Below are 20,023 nucleotides of genomic sequence, written 5' to 3' on the forward strand. Positions count from 1 at the left end.
GTGAAATTTATGTGTATAATAGATTGATTAGATTAAATTGACAGTATAAATTAGTATTGTTGGTCAATAAATTATGATTTCAATAAACTATGATCGATTATTAGAATTCAATTTAAATAAAAAAAAACGAAAAGAAAAAGAGTAAGATTTGTGAACTATATGTATACAAACAAAGGACAAAATACAACTCATATTAGTTTGGTTAGAGTTTTTTATTGAAATAGAGGGAGGAAAATTATTTACAAAAATAGGCTATTTAAAAATATTTATCAAATATCTTTTCAAATCTAAATTTATCTTTCCTCACTCCCATTTTAATTAAATAATTTAATTTCTATTAGAAGTTTCTACATAAAAAAAAGTAGATAGAAAAATGAGCCAAAACTAATAAAACTTTTATTTTCATGTTTCGTTTCTTATGTTCATATTATTATTATACAGTATAAACAACTTTAGTTCCGCAAGTGGTTTGGCGGGCTATTTGGCGGCACCGTATTATTCGATGAATATTATTTTTTTAGTTAAATTATCATAATAAACGGCACCGTATTGTTTGATGAATATTATTTTTAGTTCAATTATCATAATAAATGTAATAGGAGCCGACCAAACGTCAATTTTTTTTTCAATTATCATAATACAAATTGTTTTATGTTTTTTGATAGAAAAATAATTCTGTGTATTAAAGGTCCTTGGTATCTTGGTAATAGATGCTTAAACAAAATTAAAAAAGACTTCTAGTTCAATGGTATTTTGGTAGTGGGATAAGACTTAGTGACCATAAGGTCCCTGGTTCAAATCTCACAAGAGTGGGTTTTTCTCAAATATTGAGTTTCCTACTAAATTGGTGGCTTGATGGTGGATATGATCGCATGATACCACTGATGACACGTTGATACTCCAGTGGTCCGTGAGTGATCCAAATTAGTCGTTAAAAAAAAGATGCTTAAAAATTAAAAACTATAAATATTATTTTGTTGGTTATAGAATTTCGTTTTCATCCTTTTGCTATAATTAATATATCGCTAACTTAAAAAAACACGGTTTAAATTTTAAAATGAATTTAAACTAATTTATAACAAAAACTATTTTATAAGTTACACGAGGGTCAGTAATTTAACGGTATCACGACGAACATAACCGATTTTGACAGAACCCACCGGCTACGGTATTATTAGAGCCGGTACCGGCATTTTGGTATAAGTTTTGTTGAAAAAAGTTTTATTCAAAGTATTTTTTTTATATCGTAAACTTTACGGGTTCAAGTACCGTAACGTACCAATTTTTGTGGCAACCTGAATCAATTGTTAAACACTCCTATATAAGAAAATAACTTGAAGAAAGCCATAAAAATAACAATAAAAAGCAATTAAAAAACAAAGACTATAAAATAGTTTTTGTTATAAATTAGTTTCGATAAAATAAAAATATGAATGTTAGAAACAGTTTTTAAAAACATTTTTGAATAGTTTGTTTTAAACGAATTAAAAATAAAAGTTTTATTATTTTTAACACATTTTTTATCCATGATTTTTAAATGAAATTTTAACAGAAATTAATTTATTTAATTAAAATGGGAGTGAGAAAAGACGTATTTATTAGAGAAAACCTATTTTAGTAAACATTTTTTAAATAGCCTATTTTGGTAAATAATTTTTCATCCTATATCAATAAATTATGACTTCCATTATTAAATTCAATTTGAAAAACAAAAAAAACGAAAAGAAAAGAAGTAAGATTTAAGAAACATAAATATACACAAACAAAGGACAAAATACAACTCATATTCGCTTGGTTATTCTTTTTGTTCGACGTATCTATATATACTATTAAAACAATATGTTTTGCTTGTTTTCTATTGGTTCATTTGATTAACTTCCATATATACAATGTATTCTTAGAATTTGTTGATAATAAAATAATTCAAAAATAAATTACATTCAACATAACATAATTGAATTCTCTAGACCTTTTAAATTTTAAAAAATGTTTGACAATTAATAACAATAATAATTACATAAATTATAGGTTTCAACTCTCCTGTTTTTATTACATCTTTATGAAATCATTTTTACATTAAAAACCGTTTGACCAATAATAACAATTTCGCATTTTCTATCAAATTCTTTGTAAGGTTAATTTGTATTACTCAAATTCTGCAATTTTGCATTTTCATCTATCAAATTCTGTAATTTCGCATTGTAACATCCTAAAATTTTAATGTTGAATAAAGAAAGTTATGTTTAGTGATTTCGCGTTAATTATTGGATATCGAGTATGGAGCGGATCATGGACTTGGATTAATTGAGATGGGTTAAATGAGAATGGGCCTTAGGTCCATGGGATTTAAGGGGTATAAATATCCCCCAAAACCCCAAACCACCATCCATTCCATCTTATCCTCTAACACTCCAAAACACACACACCACACACCAACACCGCCGCCGGCCGAGGGAAGAACCGAGCCAGATCCGAGAGAGAGAGCGATTAGTTGTGATAACAAGTTAAACAAGATCCAAACAAGCTCATAAAGGTATGATTCTTGATCTTTGAAGTTTAAAGATCCAAGTTTTATAGTGTAGATACGACCGAAAATGGTCGGGAAGCGTAGTGGGTGATGTCGAACCTTAACAAGGGTGTTAAAATCGCCAAAATGCTCAATAAAAACCAAAACAACGGCTGATCTGGGCAACTTCGCCTGCAACTGGGCAACTTCGCCTTCAAAGCGATAACTTCGCCTGAGGCCAAGTTCGCCTAATTGATAACTTCGCTTACGGCTAAGTTCGCCTGATGACAACTTCGCCTAGAGCTAAGTTCGCCGGAGGCTTAACTTCGCCTAAAGCCAAGTTCGCCTGATGACAACCTCGCCTAAAGCTAAGTTCGCCTAAGGTTTAACTTCGCCTAAAGCTAAGTTCGCCTAAGGTTTAACTTCGCCTAAAGCCAAGTTCGATTAGAAAATAAATTAAAAATCTAATGAAAAATGTGTTAAGACAGTTAATGGAAATAAAATTTTTCCAAGCTGACCTGGCAGCTCGACCCCAGCCAGGGGCTCTGCCCCTTGGACCCTGCTAGGTGCTGCCGCCCCTAGACCCCGCTGCCAGGGGTGCTGCCCCCGGACCCCCGTTCGTTGTGGGTAGTAGTTAAGACTAGAAAGATGATATGAGTAGTGATAGTTGTTTGATACGTATACTTGTTATACAGTCAGTCGTGCACAACTGAAGAAAGGGATTACGATTAACGGTGAACGTAACCGTGTTCAGGTGAGTTTCTAGCCCCATTTATGTGTTATGTTTTCGGGGCTGTGTGCATACTCGATATGTTTGTTAATACGCTTATCCTAAGAGATAAGTGTATGCCTTATGTGAATGATGTGATATGTATGAATGATTGCTTGATGGTACGTGAACGATCTTCGGATATTGCACGTACTGTCAGGTTGTAACGCTAAGTATAAGGTAAGTATGATATGTATGCTTATGTATATGAATGTGATAAAGTTAATAAAAGAAGGAAAGGATGGTTGTATGGTAACGAAGAGGGAATCGAACCCTACTAATATTCGAGAACTAGGGAACCGAACCGTACTAATATTCGAGGAAAGAGGGACCGAGCCCTAATAATACTCGAGGAAGGAGGGTACCGAGCCCTAATAATACTCGAGGAAGGAGGGTACCGAGCCCTAATAATACTCGAGGAAGGAGGGTACCGAGCCCTAATAATACTCGAGGAATGTAGGGCGTAATGCTCTTTATAACGTAAGATATGAAAGTAAGTTAATACAAAAGAAAGTATGAAAGTAAGAAAGTATGAATGAAAGAATATAAGTTTATGTGTATTGTATAGTGTACGATTAACTAGAACTCACTCAGCGTAGCTGACTTTTAGTATGCACGCAGGTGAGTAGGATGAGGCAGCTCGCTTGAGGAGACACGTGGCACTGAACAAGAGTTTGGCATCTGAAGACTTATGATGTTTTAATTTTAATGCTTTAATGTTGAAAGACAAAGGATGTTTTGAGACAAGTTATGAATTATGTAATGTTTTATGAAAGTTTTATATTCCGCGTAAATGTTTTAATTAACTCTGATATTTAGAACTGTGTTTATGAGTAAATCCAACACAAAAGTAGGGCTACCGGTAACGGGGCCTTACACGCATTTTCTTCGTAAGGTTAATTTGTATTACTCAAATTATTTCATTCATTCATATTATTGATATTGTTCATATATTTTAATTATTATCAATATAATACTTTGCTTGTATTCTTATTGTTTTGTTACAAACAACACAATGGAGCAAAAAAAAACATAACCATGTTTAATGAGTTGGATATACTTAAGTATGATTGTTTTCTCAAAGTTTGTATATTGAAGTTATTGGTCTAAAGGCCAATAACAAATCCAGTGAATGTTGATGAAGGAGTGATGTTTGACACCTCAAATGTTGATATGTGATAGACGTTGGTGGCTCAATATAAATGCAACGTTTGAAGCCTTTTTTTTTGCCTTTCAGTTTGAGTGTGTTTTGTTTTCTAAGACAATTTCTACATGTTTCCAATTTGGTTTGATTTGTGTTGGATTTTTATATTTTATATGAATTTATGGTTTGTTTCATAATTTGGTATTTTATATTCTAAGGTAATATGTCAATATCTAAGTCTTTAACATACCCGGTGTTTGGAAAGTAAATGTTTTTTGAATTTGTTACACGTAATTGTTTTAATTCTCTTACTTTTCAAAACATACTTTTATAACATTTGCATTTTGTTGTCTTCTTTATGTGTTAAAAATTAGATCATTCACCCATGGTATATGATTTTCCAAATCATTAATAATATTAAACATTTTGTTGAAGTTAATACAATGATTGCCTCGATAATTTGTACTCAACGTGTTATCTACTATTTATTAATCAACAAAAAAAAAATTTATACTCACAAAAACCGTGAGTAATAAAAATGGATTATTTATCAACTATAAGGTGTGATGCTCCTAACAAAATTTTAATTCATGCTGGTTAAATATATAGTCTATTGGGCCTTAGTCAATTTATCTTATTAACCGTCTCTTTGATTTCCTGGTTAAATATGAATATGAACTCATGTTAGATACATATCATTGCTTTACGCAAACTACACACTTATTAGTTTATGAATTTTAAAATGTTAACTTTTAATTGTGTTTCTAAACATTGTACTTTGTATCTTATTTTGGTTTATCTTTATGTTTGATAATTATTTTATTTTGTACCTGTATTATTTACAACTAAATATCATGTTGTCGTCCCAGAAAACATATTACAATATAATATAAAATTATATATGTTTATTAGACGATTTCTATACGTCCATCCGTGCCGTGCACGGGTCAATAAGCTGGTTATTAGTATTCAGTAGATTATAAAGAAACATTCAAAAGAACATCATCATATTTCATTTACTTTTTTTTTTCCAAAATTTGCTAAAAGCAGCGAAGCTTCTTCCCTCTTTCTCCTTGAACTCAAAAGTCAAACCGCGTTTCCCGACCACTATTCGATTTTAATGTTTATTTGGTTGATCTAATTACTGATTGGAGTTGTTCAGGTTTTCATCAATGGCTGAACTAGCTGGAGTTGTGGTAGAAGAAGCAGTTTCTGGGTTATTAGCAGTCATCATAAAGACGATAAAGAAAGCATGGTATTTTAATTCCCAGCTCAAGGAAATGCAAGAAACTTTAAAGATTATGGAGCCTGATTTCAAGAATTTGGAGCAATTAAGTAAAAAACTGGATCGGCGGAAAGCGGAGACGGAGAGGTTCAAGAATCTGCTCAAAGAAGCAAAAGACCTCGTTGAGGAATGCAAGAAGATCAAATTGAAATATTGGAAGAGAAACAGTCACGCTTCCAAGTTGGACGAAATGAACAAATCGTTGCTTAAGCTTGTGCAGGTCGACCTTCAGTTGCATATTGCTGTGACTGTAGACGAGACACTTGAGGTGGTGAAAGCAACACATGAGGTGGTGAAAGCTTTGGAAAAGGTGACGGTGGAAGGGAGTTCAAGTGGCTTGTCTTCTGGTGTTCCACCGGAAAGGTGCGATGCTGTTGGGTTTGACGATAGAGTCAGGGATTTGAAGGCCATGCTGCTTAAGGATTCTACGGATGGTGATTGCTCGGTTGTAGTTGTTTCGGCTGCAGGAGGGTGTGGGAAGACGACGCTGGTTACAAAGCTCTGCCATGATTCTCATATTCAAGGTACGTATTTATTTTAGATCCATTTTGATGTTCATTAAACTTTAGTTTCGATTTCGACATTGCTAAGGTCTTGAGTTCGAAACTCGTTTTCTGGCAATTACCTTTTTTTAAACAAGCCATCGTTGGGTGGGCCTGGAATGCCAATATGAGACCATCATTTGTTAAAAGATTTTGAACTAAAATGGTTATAAGAGGGCACCCAAAATTTACCAGAAATACAATAAACACTTACAAATTTTCGACACAAATGGCAACATCTTTGAATATATTAACTTGTCTAATGCTAAGGATATTATCCTCTGTGGAAGGGGGGCAATGTTGCCCCTCCATAGTGCCACGTGGGCACTGAGGGCAACAAAGCCCCTCCCAATGTTGTTCCTCTGTGGTTTGTTACCCCTTTGTTGTCCCATTATATATGCATATATATATATGTATGTTTGTTTAACCCACGTCGCCCCTTCCATCGTGATGTACCCCCTCCTCCCCCCCCCCACTGCCGGTGAAATCGCCCCCCTTTTGTCGTCCCCCCGGTGTTCACCCACAAATCGCCCCCTTTGTCGCCCCCCTTGAAGCCCACAGTGGGCGGTCTTATCACCTTTCATCCTTAAAAGTTGTTTTGTGGTTGCATATAATGGGAATCCATGGTTGCAATATTGAATGTTGGAAGTTAGAGAAGGATTTAGCAATTTATTTTAAACAGCTCTTCTAATTGTGATGTTGATGGTGTTTTCGTTTGAGCAGAAAGATTTGGTAGAAACATCTATTTTGTTACAGTCTCACGCACCTACAACAAGAAAGTTGTCATCAAAAGTTTACTTGGTGAGCTACCTGGTAATATTGATGATGACGTCGCGGTCCAGCAATGGGGGAGCTTCTTGGGTAAAACTACATCTGAAGTACTTTTAGTACTTGATGATGTATGGTCTGCTTCTGTTATTACAGACTTCAAGTTCAAGTCACCTAGATACAAGATTCTTGTCACATCGCGGATCACTTTTAATAAATTCAAAACATATCCGTTGCCAGCTTTGAACGATGAAGATGCCACCCGTCTGTTCCGGGTGTCCGCATTTTGCAACCAAGGAAATGAACATAACTATATATCAGATGACCTTGTTCACAAGGTATAGTGAAACCCATTTTTTTTTAGTAATTGTTTTGGATCTATTGTTTATATCTCTTAATATGGATAAATGGATTTGTGTAGTTGGTCAAGTGTTGCAAGAATCATCCCCTGGTCCTTAGTGTGGTTGGCAGTTTGCTAAACGGGACACCTGTGGATAACTGGGAGTTTATGTTGAAGGAGCTCTATGAGGAAAACAAGTCGGTTTTGGATTTGGACGTGTCTATACTAAATTGTCTTCAAAAGAGTTTGTATTTTTTTACTAAAGAAGACAAAATGAAACAATGTTACATGGACTTGGGACTTTTTCCCGAAGATCAGAAGATAGCTGCTTCAGCACTTAGGGACATGTGGACCCATTTGTACAAGCATGATGAAAAGGGAATGGCTACAACTAACATTCTCACTAATCTTTCTTCTAAAAACCTTGCAACTCAGTTGCCAGTAAGGTATTTGACCACTTTTCTGCTCACACAAGGTGACAGTAGCAATAATACTTAGATATGTTATCTCACCTAGTAGTAGCAATAGCTCTTTGGTATTTTACTAAGTTGTCGCTCACACTTTTTCTAACTATTACCTCCTACTTTTTTCTTACCATATAAAGCCGCATTTGGTCATAAACATCGTATTTGACTGTAGGAAACATTTGGCTAACTATTGTGAGGAAGGATCTGTTACGCAACATGATATGATGAGGGCACTAGCTATTCATTTAAGCAGCCAGGAGCCGAGAAAAGACAGAGAGAGGTTAATTGTAAATCTAGATGGAAAAGATCTCCCTGAGTTGCCACAAACTGTCAACGCCCGTATATTATCAATTTCCACAGGTTTGTTTGATTCATTCCCGGTTGTATTTAAAGTTGATGTATATTAAAAGCCACTCTTTAATTCTTTTTATTCAACTAGGCTTGAAGATAGGTGAAAGATTCCCTTTGTCATGGAATGAAATTCGAGCCCTAAAAGTGGAAGTTTTGGTATTGAGTTTCATGTCAAATATGCATCCCTTGCCACAGTTTATGCAACACATGGATAATTTAAAGGTTTTAATGATCACAAACTATGGATATTACTTCTCAGAGATTCAGAACTTCCCTGCACCCGTATATTTAACTGGCCTAACAAAAATTAGGTTGGATCATGTTTCAATATCTTCAATTAGTACGACCATACTAATGTTGGAGAACTTGCAAAAATTGTCCTTGATCATGTGCAAAATAGGTAACAGTTTCGACAAAGGAAACGGCAAACGGTTGACCAGCCTTTCAGAGATTGATATCGACTCTTGTGATGATTTACTTACATTTCCAGCAACGTTATGCAATGTAATTAACCTTCAAAAACTCAGCATCACTAATTGCCATGAGCTAACTTCAGTTTCAGAAGAATTTGGAAAGTTATCAAATTTGGAAGTTTTTCGGCTTACGTCTTGCACGAAGCTCCCAATATTACCTGAATCCACGAGACACCTCAAGAAACTAAGAATCGTTGATCTGTACCATTGTTTAAGCCTGTGCAAGTTACCACAAGATATAGGTGAGTTGAGTAGTCTAGAAACAATTAATCTTATGGGTTGCACGGGTCTGATTCAGCATGAGCTGCCAAAATCAGTAAAAGAATTTGATAAAGTGAAAGTGGTTTGTGATGAAGAAATCTCTCATCTAATGGAGTGGTTCGATAATGTGGAAATAGAAGTGGTAGAAGAAGATCCACTTGATACCTTATTCAAGATCAACCCCAACGGATTCAAATGAATGCAAAATCATGTAAGCAACTTAGTCATGCTGGTTTTCTTGTATATTATTAAGCCTTAAAGAAATGTTTTGTACTGGATTGTGTGTTTCCATTGATTTTTCCATTTAAAATGAATGTGAAGCGTGAACATTTATCAAATAAGGTTATAAACCCTTTTCATTTATTTGGTTCTCTCTAAACAAGATTATCTCCAATATAGTAGAAATTTTATCCAACACATTAAACCATTCCTATGTCATTTTTCAGAAGAATATTTCTCTACTGTAATTTGCTTCAAAACTCGGGATATTATTAAGGCTTCCAGTAAATGTTCAAATGCATCTGAAAGCAATCCTTTTAAACCTTCTATACTAGCTTGTGACCCTTAAAAAGCCTCCTGATTGCTTAACAAGTAAGTTGTTTGGCTGCTATTATTTTATTGGGATCCGTAGCTACACCTTCGGCTGAAATGATATGCCTGAGATACTCAACCTCAATCTCTCCATAATATCAGTTGGACTAATTATTTTTGCAAATATTTGCTCTTTCCTCCTTAATAAAGAAAGAACCTCTTGTAAAACCGTAGATGAGAATGCTGTCACAAAAATACAAGAACAAGCTTACTTAAGGTTACTGGTGGAGTTCACTCGAACTTGATGATTCAATGAGTTGAGGTCCAAGTTTGAAAAGACTATTGCGTGACACAGCTCATCAAGCAACTCTACAACTAGAGGAATGAGAAACCTGTCTTTATAGTGGTTTCATTCAAGTGTTAGTAATCCATGCACTTTTCCGTTGTCCATATATATATTTTTTTTTACCAAAATCAAATGTGTTGCAAAGAGGTTGTTACTATCCTGAATAATTCATGTGTTAATTAATTCCCGTGTCATTTTCTTAATGACATCTTTATGTGTTCTAGGGTATACGTAGGGCTTTTGGTCAAAAGGAATGCGTGTTGTTCTTCAATCTAAGTAGCTGATCATATGATCCTAGCGAATGTCATGTTAAATGTAACTTGTAATATTCTTCATACTCGTGCATTAGTAAGGCTTTTAAGGGGGAAAGGGGCACTCATGGGAACACCTATGCATCGTCCAATTCTTTACTCTAATCTCATTTTTACCCTCAAGTACCAACAAATCACAAAATCACTAGTAACACCTACCCAGAAAGTACCCTAAAACTTTTTGATTGTGTTTTTAGTTCTCCAATTACAGTAACTGTAAAAATGAATCACTTTTATGTAGCAACATTTGCCATGCGATGAAACCATGCATCCTATCTACATAGGGTGGCAGCAATGTTGCCATGCGGTTTGGAAACAATGCACTCTACGGTTTTAATAGTCTAGATAGACATCTTATTAACATTTCCCACTATTTTGTCAGAGGTCTGACATTACATTCATCACAACTGGTTGGATCCATACCAACACAAATTTGTAGCTTGCTGGATTGACGAACGACAAAACTATGGCGAGCACACAACAAACCAAGTTAAGAGCCAGCACGCCAATTTGAAAAGGTACCAAAATGGAACCAACAATTAGCTCGACACCATTGCGAGGCATGTCATTAAAATGGTTAATGCTCAGATGAAAGAAATCGGTGGAACGTTTGAAGAGTCCCACTCCAAGGTCATGGAAGAACATCGACAGCATGCCTGGTTACAAAAGCTACTAAATAGGGTGTCGATTAATGCTCTTGGTCTACTTGTAAATGAGTATCATTTGATAGATGTAATGCCCTATGCAAATCCCACATCGGCCGTGGACAGGAGAGATCCTTGGTTCATAACTAAATGCCATGCCTCTTAAATTACTAACGCGTTTTGGGCCTAATGGTAGTGGACGAGAGGAGAGCTCCACAGTTAAGCGTGCTCAGGTGGGAGTAGTAGCAGGATGGCTGACCTCCTGGGATGTGTCCACCTGCGTACCAAGAACAAATCCGTGAGCTTCGTGGGCAAAGCGGACAATATTGGTGGTGCGAGGGGCCAGATGTTACAAGTGGTATCGGAGCCACTCCTGTGCCGTTCGGGATGGAGGGGCAAACCTCATCAGGACGATGAGTCCCCGGGGGTGTCGTGAGGTACACCTATCCCACATCTTGAATTGGATGGTGGGGCAAACCTCATCGAGGACGATGAGTCCAAAGGGAAGTGTTTGTAACACCCTAGGAAAATCCCACATCGGCCATGGACAGGAGAGATCCTTGGTTCATAAGTAAATGCTCTGCCTCTTAAATCACCAACGCGTTTTGGGCTTAATGGTAATGGACGAGAGGAGAGCTCCACAGTTAAGCATCCTCAGGTGAGAGTAGTAGCAGGATGGGTGACCTCCTGTGAAGTCTCCACCTGGGCAACAAAAAACAAATCCATGAGCTCTTCGTGGACAAAGCGGACAATATTGGTGGTGCGAGGGGCCGGATGTTACAATAGACAAGATGCGTGACAGCGGAGCTTCATTCGACCACCATTTGTTTACGTTTACAGGGTTGTCGTGTGCTTGTCGGATGATGGGATACATAGTTAACGATAGATGTATTCCAATAAATGATGTCGACCCATTCTGGAGGAGGCTAAATTTTGATCCAGCGTACCCACAGAATGAAGAACCAGACTATAAGCAGGAGTACAGGACATCAAAAATACACTTTTGTCAATAAAGGACCATAATCAAAAGAAAAGTTTTTCTCGAAGCTCATGTATGCTCTTCTAGGGAGATCAATTAAGAAAGAGCCCGAAAAAAGATAGGATTCTCGGGAGCGTCCCAAAAATCTAGATCCCCCGAGACAAAGCTCCTACACCCCCTCCCCATATCCCCCGAGACACAGCTCTTACACCCCATCCTCGTCATAGGTGCACACCTGAAACCCCTACCCCCTTGCTGTCTTGTTCGTTATCCCAGTCTCAGTCGCGGTTTAAAATTCCGAGCATGCGACCTAAGACATCGAAACGTTCATCTATTGATAAAATTTCAGGAGCTCACCACGGGTTTCCTTTAATGGGTTCTTTAGTGCTTGCACCGTTGATAGAAAGGTTTGAGAGCGTTATTCCCAGCTGGGCACACCTGTTCGTCTCAAACATCACAGACGTAAGCCCAGACGGTAATTGTGGTTTCCGAGCAGTCGCCGTGGGTTTAGGGATGCATCAGAAATACTGGGATGATTTTAGGCAGACTATTTTGTCGGGTATTACCACAGACAGGTGTGACGGTCTTTGATGGGTGGCCCGTACATCACCCAGCTTGCAATCTCGTTAGGCCAGGGAGACTTGGTGGACGCCTTGCCATCGATCTCTTCGCCACGACCGTTGCATCAGCATGCACATTATGCATTCGTTCAACGGGCCCAACAGCCCATACGACCGACTGGTGACGGGGGGTTGGGGCACGTGCCCTCTTACGTCTCGGTGCCTTTAGTCCAGCCTCCCCCACTCGCGGCAGTTGAGGTGCAGATTGTCGATCAGCTTGTCGACGAGGGGGCTGGGGAGGGGGCCAGCGGGGATGCGGATGCTGGTGGGGATGCGCCTCCTGATCTGGACGCACATGAGGTACGCTTTATTATATTATCGTCTTACGGTTGCTTTGAATCCGTCTATTTATTAAACATTATTTTATTGTTTTGTTATTAGCCGTCTGATGTGCTAAAAGTAGTTATATAAAAACATGCTAATCTAGACACTAAGTAATAAATTCTAGACTCTTAAACTTAACTAAACTACCAACCGGCAAGTGAACCGGTCGACTCTAGTATAGCTAAGTGAGTCTGGATATCGAACCCACGACTCTTTTAATTACGTAAACTAGCTAATTTAGACTTAACTACTGACATGACTATTTATTTATTATTTGTTTAAGGAGGGTTTTACTAATAAACTAATTAAGAAAACTAAATACGAATCAACTTAGAACTTAGACTTAATTCAGATGACGATAAATAAACCACCTAGGCTAGAATCCCCAAAGTTTTAGTTATCACTTAATCGGAAAATGCTTATTATGGAACTCGGATCATAAAATATTCACTTAAAATAAAACCCGAACAGGACCCCTAACCCTTCTCAAAAAGACACCTATGGATTTCTATTAAGTTCTTAAACACACCAGTTTTAATATTAGACTTCCTTACGGTTACCTAATTATTTATGAACGAGTACCTTTATACGAAATCCTACCTTACAGTGCGGAAATCAAAGGCAATCTAATAAATTCATTCGGCATTAATAGACAAAGCTGAAAAATCAAACCTAAACGGACTCCTTACGAAGAACTAAATCTAGCAATCTTAATCAACCAAGACCTATCAAATAACCTATCACCTTACAGCTTTTTAGGATAGTAGTACACTTTTATTTATTTGATTAATAACATTGTTTCTATGATCTTATTACAAATCAATCACAAACTAGTCAAGAACTCACAGTAAATAACCTAACATAATCCTATTATATGACAGACAATCACCAAAGACTCCGTAAAACAATAAAATTCACCAAATAAAACCAAGCACACATATGCATCAAATAAATAATATTAAACTCTTTATTGATTCATAAACCCATAACGAAAAGCAAATCCCAAATAAAATAAAACGTCAATCAAAGGTTCATCATAAGCCTAGGCAGTCTAAGGGTTTAGCCAACAACCATACTCAAGACCAAAAGATAATAAATGGGTTCAAACAATAAATTCATAACGAAAATAATAAATTCAAACCGAATAATAAGCGTGTTTGGATGAGTAGGTGCTGAACCAAAACGCTCTCTGCTCGAACCAACCCTCCAACACAAATTATATGCTACTGCTTATATTATTATTCTCTTCAAATAGCAACTGCAAGAAAATCCAAAATAGGGCCGGCCCCCTAGCTTATGTCCTCCTCCTTGAAAACCCCCAAAAGAATTTATATATCCCTTTGTTTGTCGTGACTTCCAAGGAACAAATATTGTTTACGTAATTTTTTTCCAAATCGACATTATGATGTCACTTTATTTTAATCAGCCCATGGCCATCAAATTCAGTCCACCAACAAGAAATTACTTGGCCCATGTAAACTCCTTCTGCCCCAAATATGAAAATAAGTTATTAAGAAAACTAATAAATCCATTTTAACAATTAAAGTATTGCATCAAATCTCTTTATATTTTAAACAAATAATAAAAGCTATTCTTTATCTTTAAATAAAATTTACTATAAAGAATATGAGCAAACACAAAATTTGTTTAAAGATTTAAAATTGAGTCTCAAGAGTAGTAAAATTACTCCATTTTAGCTCGTTGTCTCTTGGAACCTTTAAATATAAGTATGAACCACTTAGGAGCATTATTTAATAAAAACTAACATAAAACTAATTAAAAGTGTAGGAAACATTTATAATATTTATATATAATTTAGCCCATATCAAATATCCCCACACTTAAACATTTTTCGTCCCTGAAAAAGCTATTTGCAATGGAATCATAATCGGAAAATATGGTTTTAAAAACATATAGGTTATTTTAAAGCTCAGATAAACGTAAAAACCACGATTGCCGATATTGTTGTCCACTTAAACCCAAGCACCAGTCTATCAAGTCCCCACACACATTAAGCAATTAAGTTTAAGCGATATCAAAAACCTATGGGTCTCACACCTTTAAAGTTAAGATCCACCTACCCCAACTTAAGCATAGTAAAGACAATTTAAAAAAAATCGAGTTGAAGCAAACTGGTTCAACATATCACTGTAAGATAAGAACCCTTTAATGATAAGAACACTTAGATGGAATTTATGGATGATAGGTCAAGTGTGTCAGGACCGTGAGTCGGGTGAAACCTTAGAAAGGTTGACAAGAACACACCGACTCGATTACCCAAAGACCTGTTGAATATCCCGGCGGAATCAGGATATCCAACGAGTGGGAACGAACGAGTGTGAATAATAAACACAAAACAGTAAAAAATGGTCAACAAAAGCTCATTCAATAGACAAAGATTCACTTTAATAAATACATCATTGATGGAACAGTGATAGGAATGTCTAGGGTTTTGTGTGACAGCGGCAGCGATTGTACGAGAAAACAAAAAGAATATTCTTTGGAATGTTTTTCGTATTCAGTGCGTGCCAGCCTGTATTCCATCTGGAAATCCGTGTCCTAAAAGGTATCCTAGGACCCCTATTATAGACCCTGACATTCCTTCTAGAAGTTCCTAATCATTACATAATGAAATATAAAATAATACAAATGTTGAGTCCTCGAGCAAGATAATAGTCTTGCTCGAGCAAGATCACTATGCTAGGTATGCTCGTTGACTGTCCTCGAGCATACTTTGCTTGGAATATCTTCAGTGAAGATATTCCCTTCCTGTAGAACTCATTCTTCTTGACTAGTCCATGCTTTGCTCGAACCAATCCATCGAGCAAGCTCATTCTTCTTGATGTCTTCAGTTATACTTATTCAGCAATCTTTAGCATGCTCGGATGTAAATCTTGCTCAAGAACTGAACTGTGCTCGAAGTCCTTGCTTTGATCACTTGACATCTTTTTATTGCATCCATGCTTGTCCCCATGTGCTCGATCATCCTGTGCTCGAAACACTTGGTTAAAACTTGTATGATCAAGCTGTTTGCTCGATTGGCAATCCATGCTCGATAGAAGAACACTCTTGCTCGTTGAAGTGTAGCTTGCTCGAAGCCTTAACACTTAGAAGAATTAATCATTTAAGGTTTTGAAGACCTTGCTCGAAGTAGTAAAACCATGCTCGATCATCTAGGCTTGCTCGAAGTCCATACTTAGTTGTTTTCTGAGGAGGTTGAGAAGATTCCAATCTTCCTTATTATAAATCCGACCCAACAATCTCCCCTAGATTAGAACAAGCTCAGATGCACCAAAACATACCTACATAGAGTTACACATGTATCAGATATAGAATATATATCATTCAAGAACATGTCATTTCATTACATAATTAGGAATTCTGCCTCATGGGCAGTACAAATTAAAGTTTTTACAAATTAAACAAAAATACAAAGATAAACAGAAATAAAATCCATCATCCATTAGCTCCATTCTGTTATTTTCTTCCTCTATTCCTTGTATCAGATCTTTCCTTTAGTCTCTTGACATAGGCAGCTCTTTGTTTGATCATATCTAGTTCCACAGCATCTGAGGAGTCATTTGGAAACTTTGCATCAATTAAGTCTTGAAGATCATGTGGATGAATAATCTTGAGATCTTCATCATGTTTTATCACTACAATGGGTATTCCAGACTCGTTTCTCAAAGTGATTGAATCATTATGCTGATTGTACGTTATGTACGTGATTCTTCCGAATTGTTGCACCCTTGAGTTTGGTTCCTGCATCACTTCTCTCATAGCCAAGCACTCCTTCAAGGTCTTCCTTTTATAGTGTGAGCTGCTTGCTTGAGTCCTTTGTTTGTTGGTATCAAAGAGGGAGAGTTCTGAGATGTGCACTTCACTGATCCTCCTTTTTCTCTTCTCCTTCTAAGTCTAGCTTTTAAGATCTCATTTCTTTTGTAGCAAGAATGGGAACCCCCTTTCTGCTTGTTCTTTGATAAATTTCGAGAGATCATTTCTTTGCTGACCAGATGGCTGACTTCTGATTTGATTGTCATATAGTGTTAGTTCAGCCATCCTGGTCAATTGTTTTTAATGAAATTTCTCAAATCATCCCTAAAGATGATGAGATGTTCTTCCTTGTCTTAAATAATGACTCTCAAGGTCTTTGATCGTTTATCAAAGAAGAGATGTGTGGGAAAATTCATATCACGTGGTAGTTCAGGCCTCACAACCTCTAACCTTGGAGTCCGGCTTGTGCTTCCTTGCTAAGTTTTCTTTTGTGCACCAAGCCCCTCTTCCTCATACCATCTTTTCAGTGTTTCATCAGTCTGCACCACTAACCTTGACATTTTTACCCCTTTCTTGTGAAGAGCACCCATCATTTCAGCTCTTACTTCCTCTTCTGCTCTCTTCATATCTTCTTGTCGTTTTCTCTGGGTTTCCATATATAGCCTTTGCTCTCTGTTGTATATGTCTATCAGTTGGTCATGAGGCATGTTTTCAAATTGTTCTTCAGTCATTCCCTTTGCCATTACAATTTCCTTCAAGGTTTGTACCCTGTTGGGGGTCTTCAAACCATTTCTTCACTACCTGATTTTTCTTTTCAGCTTCATCTTTTTCCCTTTGTAACCTCATCTTTAACTCATGTTCTCTTTCAAATTTTTCTCTACTTGCCTGATCCTTGTGAGAGTCCTTTATCTGTTGAATTCTTCTTTTCAATTCTTCAGGAGAAAGATTTATCAAGTAGTTATAACTGTAGCCGTACAGTTGAAGAAATTTGATATCTTTATGTTTAGACTTCAACATTTCATAGTCTGCTTCATCACTTGCTTTCTTTTTAGTTCTTTTCTTACTACTGTCAGACTCTTTCAATACCTTTTCTCCCTCTACCTTCTTTTTAGATATCTTCTTCACATAGTCTGAGATGTCATCTACAAGATTCCTTTTGTAGAGTCTGTCTATCTCTTCAAATGATTGCAAATTAAGAAATTCAGACTTGTGACTGGCTTTAATCAGAGCTTCTCTTTTAGACTTCCTTTGCTTCCACTCTTCAGCTTCTTTTGCCATTTGTTCTTTTGATAGTCTTTGAAGGTGCCTCAAGTCATATCCCAAACTAATCAGATAATCTTTGTCTTCATTTTCCGTTTCAGTCTCCTTTGATTCCTTATTATCTTCATTTTCAGCTTCTAAATCAACAGTTTCTTCAAGATCGTGGAGAGCTTCAATTATTGGTTCTTCAACATTTGCAGATTGAGCCCTCCTTTTCTCTTCAAGCTTGTCTAACCTTAATTTGTACACCATCTTCTTTACTGGTTTCTTTCTTTTAGGTTTTGGTGTCTCAACTTCAGATGTAGCTTTTCTCTTCAAAGATGATTGAGATGGAGTGGATGTGTCAGGTTGCTCTACTTCAGTTTCTGGTTCTTCAATTATGATTTCCTCATCCACTGACTCAGATTTTTCAGTAACCGGTTCAACTATATGAGTCTCTTCAGATTCTTCAGTAACTTCTTGAATAATGGGTTCATTTGGTTCAACATGCTCTTCAACTCTTGGTTCTTCTTCTTTACTCAAATTAATGAAGTCTTGTTGAGCCTTTCTTGCTGCTATCACTATCTCTGGATGATGTCTCTCTGGGTTATTCAGAATGAGTGTAAGATCCTTCATTATGACCAATTTTACCATAGTACTTGCTGAGACTTCAATGGTTTCATCTTCTTCATGGATGACTGGTCCCAATCCAAGTTCTTGTTCCCTTTCAGGATTGTTAGGTTCAGTCTCAGATTGTTCTGGATCATTAGTTATTGGCTCTTTAGGCTCAGTGATAACTGGCTCTTCAGTCTGTGTAGGTTCTTGTTCAACTTCATTCAGATTTGTTTTAAGAGCTTCAATTGTAGCTTTAAAGGCATCATCTGCCTCTTTCATCATCCTTTCATCTTCCTCCTCTTTTTCTTTCATGTTTATTAACGCTTCAATGACTTCCTGAGGGATTTCCTCCTCTTCTTCATTCTCCATAGCCTCCAACTCTTCGTTCATTAATTCTATTGCAGTTTTCCAAGACTCAACTTCTGCCACATCTGGATCAACTATATTTTCTTTGTACAGAATATCATCAGACTGAACTGTATGCTGGGGCAGGGGATGTAGATCATCTTCAGTAAGTGTAACCCCTTTTCCCTTTGCTTTTCTGTTCATAATTTCTTCTTCGATTTCTTCTTCTTCTTTTTCTTCTTCTTCTCCTTTATTCTCCCCCTCAACATTCGAATCTCCATCATCATATGCTTGATTGATCATGTTTAAGGCATTTGATGGTTCAACCTCCACTACTTCCTCTTTAGAATTCTCATATAATTCAGCAATAACTCTTAAGTTTTCTGCAACATCAGGATTCTCTCCCTGTTTTGGTGCATCTGAGGTCTTCTCAACCTCAGACTGCCCCTCTAGGGCGAATTTTCAGTAGAGCTTCATTCAGTGCCTCTTCCAACGACGAGTTCCTTGCAGCCAAAATGGCATTCTGTTCTTTTAACATTATGTTCTTAAACTCAAGTCTAGCATTTTCACAAACAACATCATAAAGATTGGGGCCTGACGGTGGGGTTTCTTGAGTAGGCTTTGGAGCGGGTTCAGAGGATGGATTGGTTGAGTTGGTGGGGTAGGTTCAAAAGCAGGTTGATCTTGAATGGGATGGGTTGATTGAGGTGGTAAGGAATGTTAGCTGTTGGTTCATTGTCAGATAAAGCAGGCTCAGTGGTGGCTGGTGAAGAGGTAATATCGTCATTTCCATCATTCACCTCAATGGAATCTGTGTCATCATGATAAACTGTAGGTGGTGGTGAGTCAGGTGGAGTTATCCTGTTAACTGTTTATGCAACATTTGTTACAACCTGAGCTACAAAAATATCATTATCCATTGGCTCTGCAGCTTGGTTGACTACACTCTCATCCTGTGCATCTATCTCCTCCTGCACCTCCACTTCTGCATTAACTGCCTCTTGTGTAACTTGTTCAAGCAAAGGCATATGTCCCTCAATAATATATTGTGCATCAACATTACCAATGACCACACCATGTCCACCCTCCTGACCATTGTTCCCATCATCACCTTGATCATCGTCATCTGCACCATCATCTTCTTCATTATCACTATTTCCAGGGGTTCTAGACACATTAATCGCACCTAGAGCTGGTACGAGCAACCAAGGGAGTACATCCCAGTCATCATTTTCAGTGAATTTACTCTGAGCATCTTTCATTCTTTTGCATATATTGGGGTCCTGCAGTTTCAAAACCTCCCCCATTCGTTGAAGATCAGGTAATTCTCTATTTATCATGATCTGCAGAAAGCGTGGATACATAAGAAATCTTTGATTGACTTGCTTC

General features: G+C 37.0%; 1 protein-coding gene across 1 annotated transcript; it reads left to right on the forward strand.

The window, feature by feature from the left end:
- Nucleotides 1-5,591: 5,591 nt before the first annotated feature.
- LOC143623918 (putative disease resistance protein At5g66900) lies at nt 5,592-9,250 on the forward strand. Its single transcript, XM_077094711.1, has 5 exons — nt 5,592-6,228; nt 6,970-7,352; nt 7,436-7,800; nt 7,994-8,181; nt 8,261-9,250. The coding sequence occupies exons 1-5, from the start codon at nt 5,592-5,594 to the stop codon at nt 9,103-9,105; spliced, it is 2,418 nt and encodes an 805-aa protein (XP_076950826.1). The 3' UTR covers nt 9,106-9,250.
- The last annotated feature ends 10,773 nt before the right edge of the window (nt 9,251-20,023 follow it).

This window comes from Bidens hawaiensis, unplaced genomic scaffold (genome assembly GCF_021521415.1).
Source record: "Bidens hawaiensis isolate Kalapana, Puna unplaced genomic scaffold, B.hawaiensis_p1.1 tig00003644_1, whole genome shotgun sequence".
NCBI classification, from domain to species: Eukaryota; Viridiplantae; Streptophyta; class Magnoliopsida; order Asterales; family Asteraceae; genus Bidens; species Bidens hawaiensis.

Bases quoted from the DNA above. Each gene is read 5' to 3' on its own strand.
- LOC143623918 (XM_077094711.1), top strand. From the start codon at position 5,592: ATGGCTGAACTAGCTGGAGTTGTGGTAGAAGAAGCAGTTTCTGGGTTA. The intron at 6,229-6,969 runs GTACGTATTTAT...TCGTTTGAGCAG, and splicing joins CCATGATTCTCATATTCAAG to AAAGATTTGGTAGAAACATC. The intron at 7,353-7,435 runs GTATAGTGAAAC...GGATTTGTGTAG, and splicing joins CAGATGACCTTGTTCACAAG to TTGGTCAAGTGTTGCAAGAA.